The 9,202-nt window shown below is 36.5% G+C and overlaps 1 protein-coding gene across 4 annotated transcripts in view; it reads left to right on the forward strand.

Annotated features, from left to right (window-relative positions):
* Positions 1 to 5,830, forward strand: part of TTC29 (tetratricopeptide repeat domain 29) — a 277,080-nt gene extending 271,250 nt beyond the window's left edge. For 2 of the 4 annotated variants that reach the window (XM_059876103.1, XM_024977370.1), the window contains 2 exons: positions 3,076 to 3,141; positions 3,688 to 3,850. In XM_059876103.1, coding sequence (XP_059732086.1) covers positions 3,076 to 3,141; positions 3,688 to 3,719 — 98 coding nt within the window. In that variant the 3' untranslated portion in view covers positions 3,720 to 3,850. 4 annotated transcript variants of the gene reach the window in all.
* Positions 5,831 to 9,202: the final 3,372 nt, after the last annotated feature.

Consider the following 9,202-nt stretch of genomic DNA (forward strand, 5'->3'; position numbering starts at 1 on the left):
TTGGTCTCTACCCACTAGATGCCAATTGCACTTCCACCTACCAATTTTAACAACAAAAATATCTGCAGATGTTTCCCAACCTTCTCTGTGGAGAAAAGTCATCCAGTTGAGAACCACTGACTTGGATGTCATTATCATCTGCATGGTCGGAACCAAATCATAATTTTCCATGTTCAAGATTGAGGAAATGGAAAGTTTAAGGAGAAATGAATGCCCATTGCCTAATGCTCAGACCCAAAAGCAGTATGTATCATTCTGTCCACACTCATTGATGAGAACTTATTCGTGTGCCTTCAACCAAATCTGTATATGCTGATGGGGAAGATTTAGGAGAGTACAAAAAAACTGATAAGTGAAAGACAGAAGGAATTACTGGAGCCATGTCTTGTGTATTCAAGAGAGAATGAGATCTAGTAAAGAAGTAGAGGTAGATAGGAGCATGGGGACATGAAACACACAGAGCAGAATTAAGAGAATAACTCTGGGCACAGAGCTTGTAGAAGCTTTTTCCTACTATGTTTTATTTCCTCTATGAAAATGGAAAATAAATCATCAGATGAGAATTATGATGCATATGGAGAGTTGTAGGTTTTGGAAAATGAAAAAAAAAAGAGTAAATAAGTCATCTAGGAAAGTGGAAGAATGAATGGACTTGCTGCTGCTGCTAAGTCGCTTCAGTCGTGTCTGACTCTGTGCGACCCCACAGACGGCAGCCCACCAGGCTCCCCCGTCCCTGGGATTCTCCAGGCAAGAACACTGGAGTGGGTGCCATTTCCTTCTCCAATGATGAATGGACTTAGGAATGTTTAATAGGATGGCCTGAACATATTAATGACATGACACACATGCAGCCTCAGTCTTGTCCAACTCTTTGAGACCCCATGGACTTTAGCCTACCAGGCTCCTTTGTCCATGGAATTCTCCAAGCAAGAACACTGGACTGAGTTGCCATTTTCTACTCCTGGGGATCTCCCCAATCCAGGGATTGAGTCTGCATATCAAGCATCTCCTGTATTGGCAGGCAGATTCTTTACCACTATGCTACCTGGGAAGCCGTGAAGGGTTCCCCCTAATGTCTGTGACCATGAATTTAAAATGAGACCCACTTGTATGTTTTTCCAGCTGAACCTTATGCTTCAGGACAGGAATAGGCAGCATGTTGGATTTTCCTAGGGTTATAGTTTTGTCAAGTGAGTACAACAAAGTGAGAAAAGGTTAAGGAAGTCAGCGTTTATGCAAGAGGGTGAATGACCATGGAATTTGAACAGTTCAAAGAAGGGAAAGAGGAAATCAAACAGAGAGAACAATGAAAAGATGATAGAACTGGAAATCCCAGTAGGGTTGAAGAACTGCTGGTGGTGGGGTCATAGAGGGAGTGATCTAGAAAGGATAAAAGCTGGTAGTCAGCTAGTTGAACACAGGTAACTGAGGGGGCCTGTAGTGATGAAGTCTCAGAGTGCGCACGGGAACTGGTGGCTGCAGTAAGGTAAAGACAGCCTGAAAGAACAGAGCTCAAGGAATTGAGATCCAGGGCAAAAGAGCCTTCTACATGAACATTTAAGTTGCTAAATTAAGAAAGTAGTCGGAAAGTGACAATAAGCCAGTGATCCAATGAACTGAGAATACTGCAGTCGCAGTGGATCACAACAATAGTTGAGTATGTAACTGATGACGTGAGTTTCAGGAAGAGAAGACGGGAAGGCAAGTGCCCTGAAAGAGAATAATAGGGAGGAGGACACCTGCCCATCTCCAAGTCCAATACTAAGAGGACCAAGGGAAAGAAAAAAGGGTTTCTGGGCTGGCAGTATCCTCCGAGGACAGCCAGGTTTCTGTCAGAGCAAGAAAGGAAAAGAAATTTCACAAAATAAAGTGAGAATACAGTGGAAATATTTCAGGAGTTGTGGTAAGTGAGAGATAGACACCAAATATGAAATGTGCCAAACCTTATGAAAAGTAGAATGCAGGAAATGAAGAGGGACATGGACACCTGTCATCAGCAAGGATAAAGAGCATCTTATTAGATACATCCCAGTGCATTCAAGTCAAAAGTGGAAGGGCAGATAAGAAGGTTAAGTAACAAATCAGCGTTATCTATTCATGTCTAAGTTTCCTAAGTCTTATTATTTGGGTGCTTTATATAGGTCTCTAAATTAATTGTCCTTCTCAGTTTTTGTTTAATGAGTCATCTGATCCTCAAACAGTGGCTATTCCGGTTGCTGTTTCATATATCACTAGAATTCTGTGGGTTAGGAATTCCAATATGGCTTGGCTAGACATCAGTTGAGGTTACCTAGTGATGACACTCAACTGACAGATGGGTGGATTTGCTACTGACTGGAGCTTTGCTAGGATGGTTAGAAGGTCATCTGGGACTGTCAACTGGAGCATCTATACATGGCCTTGCAGGACAGCAATCTCAGGGTGGTAGGATTTCTTATATGGCAACTGGCTTCCTCCAAAGCAAGAATCCTAAGAGAATCAAATGGAAGCAGCATAGCTTTTTCTGATTTAGCTTCAGAACTCATGCAGTCACTTCCTCCACATGCTACTGATTACAAAAGAGTCCTAAGCCTAGCTCAGTTTCAGCAGGAGGGAAATTGGATTCTGTCTCTTGGAAGGGGAATAGCAAGGTCATACTTCTAAGGAACATGCAGAGTGGGAGATATCATTGTGGCCATCTTTGACCAATATTATCTGCCCTGGTAACACAAGTGATACATAACAGCTTTGTCTATATAACATTACATTACACACAGTTGATAAGAGTAAGAGTTGTTGTTGTATTATGTTAATCCCTCAGTGTGTCCAGTTCTTTGCCACCCCATGGATTGTAGCCCACCAAGCTCCTCTGTCCAAGGGATTCTCCAAGCAAGAATACTGGAATGGGTTGCCATTCTCTTCTCCAGGAGATCTTCATAACCCAGAGATCAAACCTGGGTCTCCTGCATTGCAGGCAGTTTCTTTACTGTCTGAGACACCAGATACCCCTGAAAAGGGATTTCCAGGTTCAAACTCGAAAGAACTGTAAACTGTATTTGAGATAAAACATTAAATGTATACATGTTTTTTCTTTAGGAGAGTCTAGAAGATCCACAATGGAAAGTTTATATCACACCTCAGAGTTTTCGGAAGAGGAATCCAGTGGGTATGATAAATGAAGTTAAACTTTCTATTAAGTATCCACATTATACAAGATACTAAATATTAATACAATGTAATTCTCCAAACACACATAAAAAGTAACTTCATCTAACACTTGATAAGTCATAGATAATACTGAAACACAGTATTTTTTTAAAAAAATCACAAATGTACTTTACATAAGGTTAAGTACTTTTAATCTTTTCAGCTATGTCTAAAAATTACAGAATACAAAATGCAGTCAATCCTTGAACAACATGGAGGTAGGGGTGCTAACCCTCCTCCACACAGTGGAAAGTATCCATATAACCTATAGTCAGCCCTTCATATACTTGTTTCCTCCATATCCTCAGCTCTGCATCTGCAGATTCAACCAGCCACCAATTGTATATAGTACTATAGTGCTTTACTGTTGAAAAAAGTCTGCGTATAAGTGGACTCCCAAAGTTCAAACTCATGTTGTTCAAGGTCAGTTGTAATGTGGCAAGTGTGTGTGTGTGTGTTTTAACTTTCTAGCCCAATATAAAATTTCATAATTTATTTCAGATTTTCAGGTAATCAAAAAAAATGACACTTAAACCAGCTTTTGATTCAGCAACAAAGGAAGAAGAAATTTATCATACCACCTCAGTCTTCAATACCTGTTACAGGAGTATGTTACAGATAATACAGATAGAGTTGTAATAAAGATAGGGTTATAACAAAACTATGACTATGTTTTCATTGGAATTTGTATTACAATTTGCTACCGATTTAGTCTAAAACATTTAAATTCTTGAAAAATAAATTTATCTCAAGTGCTTAGGAATACCAATAATTATCCATAAGCTAAATTGTAAAATTTTCCTCTTATCCATTATTCTCCAAGAAACAGTGCTACTTTAGAATTGAAATTTGGTTGTGTCTAATGAGAAAATCATTTTAAGCTTAAGGAAATCTATGCTGAATAAAGGTGGGATAAAGATTTATTAAAATTCCAGAGAATCTTTTTAATATATGTAAAAGGATTGTAAGCAATAGACTACCATATTGGTAACTACTGCTCCGACAGTTTGCTTTACTTGGGAAAGTGAGAATAATTTTACTTTTTATACATAACTGGTTAAAATTTTTCCACATACATGACTATACATTGTGTATAGTACGTTTTATTGTTTTAACAATAAAAACTGTTAAAGACCAAAATGATTCTGTTACCACAGTGTAAAGTGTTTCCTTAAGCATTTTCTTTACAAATACACCATCTCATCTCACTGTTTAAAAAGATTGACTATGAGAAAACTTTTATTTGCTTTACAAGAATATTCTAGCTTTGAAGTTCTAAATCCAAATAACAGATGCTTATTTTTCCCCTCTAAAACCACTTCTGTAATAGCAGCCTTTTGCTAGAGTGTCTTCTTAAACTAATTTTAAGATCCCTTAAAAAGATGTTTGGAAAGTTTTGTGGGACTATTTTTAATCCCCACATTTTTGAAAACACTTCAGGGCAGTAGATGTGTGAAACATAAGCCTGTCGGGAAGGTCAGTAGAAACCGGAATTGACGATCGAATGCTAAACAGCCACACTGCTCTCCCTTCTGATAGATTTAATCAAAAGGTTTCTCTGCTGGTTTCTCCTTAAATTTCAATTTGAGTCATTTTTATTTGTGAAACTGAAAACAAAATCAAGCTCTTATGATGACAGATGCAAATCACAACCACATCAAATGCTAGTTCTTACCTATAAAAGGCCCTTCCATAAATAATGCAGCGAGGACCACTCACTGAGAAGGCATACGTATCTACAATGGTCTCTAATTCCTTTTTTATCAAAGTAACAGCACCTAAAATACAGCATTCCATAATGTACCACAATTACTTGAGCTTTCGTGTTCTTCTTTAAAGAACTGGTACAATTTCATCATGCCTTTTCAACTTTTCATACTTTCTCATAAGAATCCCTGAAAGTGGTAAAAAAAAAAAAAATGTATCCCAGGTTACAATAAACAAATATTTTTGTGCTCCCACATTTTAGGTTAACATTGATAATATCCTGGGGTAGACATGCGCTGATCTAATTTTTAAAGGACCCTTTATCTTTATTCTCTTCCTTTATTTCTTCCCTTCTAGGTACCTTCCTTTCCTCTCATAGGGCGGAGATTGCGTCTGCACAGGAATGATAGTATATATAGAAATGTAGAAGACATTTCTGGTTAACTTTCAAGAGTCTCCTTTAAAGGTGAAATATAGGGAGTCTTTAGACAAAGAAATGACTTCCATTAAGTTGAAAAGTTTTAAATGCCTTCCTTCTGAAGTTACTTTACCCAGATATTTTTTTAAGGAATGTATTGTATTAACATTATTACTAATTGATAGTTATCTCTTCTCCCCCTGCCCCCTACATACATACCACAGAAATTATAAACAGTGACCTGGAGAATAATGTGGTCGTGTAATTATTTGGAGAACCTTACTTTGTTAAAAAAAAGAAAAGAAAGAAAGAAAACCCTAATTGACTGAAAATCAAATAAAGAAAAAGATTCAAATGCTCTAGATTTTGTTTATATATTACTAAAAATTGATTTTGTTTCCAAACATCTTGCTTTTGTTTCTAACTTCTCAAGCTCTGTCTGACATAACAGTTCATAAAATCATACCCATAAACAATGAGATTGCAACTGATTATATTGTTATTGTCTCCCAATTTTTGAATGTATATATAACAACTTTACATTTTATATAGCTATAATTATATGTATATATAAGTATGAATTGTATCAATATTAAAAAAAGTTTTTCATCATTATTTGCTTAGACAATACAGAATTTACCAGGGTGAATAACTTTGCCATCAGAGAACAACTTCTCACCATTTGTAATCCCTAAACTTTAAAACATGTTCAGAACCCACGAGTGGTCAAAGAAATACAAATTGAAGCAGCAGTGTAATCCTAACATTTTATCTGCCATATGATCAATATTTGAAAAGAATAAAAATAACCAATGTTACAATGGTAGGTAAAGCAAAGCAGTAGAAGTGTAAGTTGTAAAAAATAAAAAAAATTTTAAATCTCAGAGCAAATTGACAGCATGTACCAAAAGCCTTTAAACATTTTTTGACCCTAAAATTTCACCTCTAAGAATTTGTCTCAGGAAATCAGACAAGTGAGAAATATTGAAGATGCAAAGCTATTTATTGAAGTTCCTTTTGCAGGCTAGTATATGAATAAACAAAACCTATTAATAGATTCAACCTAAATACCCAATAAGTAATTAGTCAAATAATTTATAGCAGTATTAATCCTTCATGGGCTTCCCTGGTGGCTCAGTGGTAAAACATTTGCGTGCCAATGCAGGTGATGCCAGTTTCAATCCTTGGGTCTCCCCTGGAGAAGGAAATGACAACTCATTCCAGTATTCTTGTGAAAATCCCCATGGACAGAGAAACCTGGCAGGCTACAGTCCATGGGGTCACAAAAGAGTCAGACTCGACTTAGCAATTAAGCAACAACAACAGTAATACCTTTCAAACTAGGCATATTAGTTTTCTATTGCTGCTGCAACAAATTACCACAAATTTAGCATTTTACATTTATATTACTGAATATGCATAGAAGCAATTCCTGAAAGATATACCACTGAATGTTAACAGTTACTTATAAAAGCTAGAGTTACAAGTGATAGAATTTTTTTTTTCATTTTCTGTATTTAAATCCATGAGCATGCATTGTTGGCATATTAATACATAAATAAATATAAAACAAAATAATTTTTCTACTTTTTCTTCTGTGACCTTGGGAGAAAAATTCCCTCATTTTTGACCCCTTTTTTTTTTTAAGATTTATTTATTTGCTTTTGGTTGTGCTGGGTCTTCAGTGCTGCACACAGGCTTTCTCTGGTTGTGGCTAGCAGGGTCTGCTCTTCGTTGGGGAGCATGGGATTCTCATTGCAGTGGCTTCCCTTGTTGCAGAACACAGGCTGTTAGGAGAGTGGGCTTCAGCAGTCACAGCACAGGGACTCAGTAACTGCGCCTCACGGGCTCTAGAGAACCGGCTCAGTAGTCGTGGCACTCCAGGCTTAGTTGTTCCATGGCATGTGAGAAGCTTCCGGACCATGAATGGAACCCATGACCCCTGCATTGGCAGGCAGATTCTCACCCACTAGACCACCAGGGAGGCCCCCTGACCCCTGTTTCTTAATCAGAAAAATGAGCTACATGATATTTTTCTCATCCTTTCCAACTCTAAGACTTTCTGATTCTAAACCAGCCACTCAACTCAGGTTCGATCTAAACTTAAAAAAAAAAAGGAAAAAGGGGGGAAATTTTAAGGATGGAAGGAAGCCATCAAGGATATAAGAATCCTCTTCATTTTGCCAATTTCACACACCATAGAAAACTATAATTGCTTTTTATGGGCTGCCGTCTATGGGGTCACACAGAGTCGGACACGACTGAAGTGACTCAGCAGCAGCAGCAGCAACTCATTCAAGACTGAAGTTCCCAATGAAGTTGTTTATTCACCTTTGTTAATTGTCAAAATGCTCTTGATTTATTCTAGCTTTTAAACTACATGTCCTGAACTGTTATTATTAAAGCAGCAGCACCGAGGATATTGTAAATGATCAGAGACAAGACAGAGAAGCTATTAATGTATCCATGGAGCCAACATTCATGATGGAGAACACAATAGATGTCTTATCAAATGAGTAAATAAACAAGACACATTGTTATGAAAACTTGAAGGATATAAATGAGATGTGATAGATAATAATGGAGAAGGGCCATAAGGGAAGGACTCTCTGAGGAAGTAATATTTGAACAGAGACCTGCAAGATCACTTCATCTCCATTTGGCTAACTATAACAAAAAAAAAAGATGGACAATATCAAGTGATCAGGACAATGTAGAGAACCAATGTAGAAATTGGAACCCTCAGTGTAGAAATTGGAACCCTCACACATTACTGATAGGAATATCAGATGATGCAACTTCTTTCGAAAGCAGTTTTGCAGTGCCTCAAAAAATTAAATACTAAATTAACTTAAAACTCAGAAATTCCAATTCCACCCCTAGATATCTTCCCAAAAGAATTGGAAATATATATTTAAACAAAAATGTGTATATAAATGTTCATTCATAGCAGCATAACTGACAGATGAATAAATAAAATGTAGTCTATCATGGCATGGGATGTATAAAGGTCACACACCTTTGTGAATATACTAAAACCACTGAATTGTGCAATTTTTAAAAGTGCGAGCTTTATGTTTATAAATAAGTGATAAGCAAATTGTATCTAAATAAATCTGTTACTTTTGAAGTAACAATAAAAATAATATGGGATAATGATAGCATCTATTTCACCTTCCTCATGAGTTTTATCAAATTTAAAATGAGTTAATATGTATAAAGTACTTAAAGGAAAATATTTGACCCATTGTAAGTGCTATGGAACTGATAAATAAGAAAATTTCCTGTCAAGGTAAAAGTTTATGTTTTGATATACATTCCCACCCCTTCCAAACACACAGTATTAATGGAATAAATATAAAAATAATTTGAAATGTATACAACCAATAAACTATTAGTATTTAGAATGCAGTAAATCTACAAGATCAATAAGAAACAACATAACAGAAAAATGAGCAGAATATAAGAATAATCCATAGGCAAAGGACTCCAAATAGTCAATAAAATATGAAAATATCAACTTCACAGTTAATCAGGAAAATCATAGTAAAATAAGAAAATGCATTCTGTACTCACCCACTTTGACAAAAAAATAAAAAATCTAATAACCTCAAGTGTTGATGAGGATATGGGGAAATAAACATTTTTTTTAATTTTATTTAATTTTTAAACTTTACATAATTGTATTAGTTTTGCCAAATATCAAAATGAATCCGCCACAGGTATACATGTGTTCCCCATCCTGAACCCTCCTCCCTCCTCCCTCCCCATACCATCCCTCTGGGTCATCCCAGTGCACTAGCCCCAAGCATCCAGTATCGTGCATCGAACCTGGACTGGCATCTCGTTTCATACATGATATTTTACATGTTTCAATGCCATTCTCCCAAA

The sequence above is a fragment of the Bos taurus genome, chromosome 17, assembly GCF_002263795.3.
Source record: "Bos taurus isolate L1 Dominette 01449 registration number 42190680 breed Hereford chromosome 17, ARS-UCD2.0, whole genome shotgun sequence".
NCBI classification, from domain to species: domain Eukaryota; kingdom Metazoa; phylum Chordata; class Mammalia; order Artiodactyla; family Bovidae; genus Bos; species Bos taurus.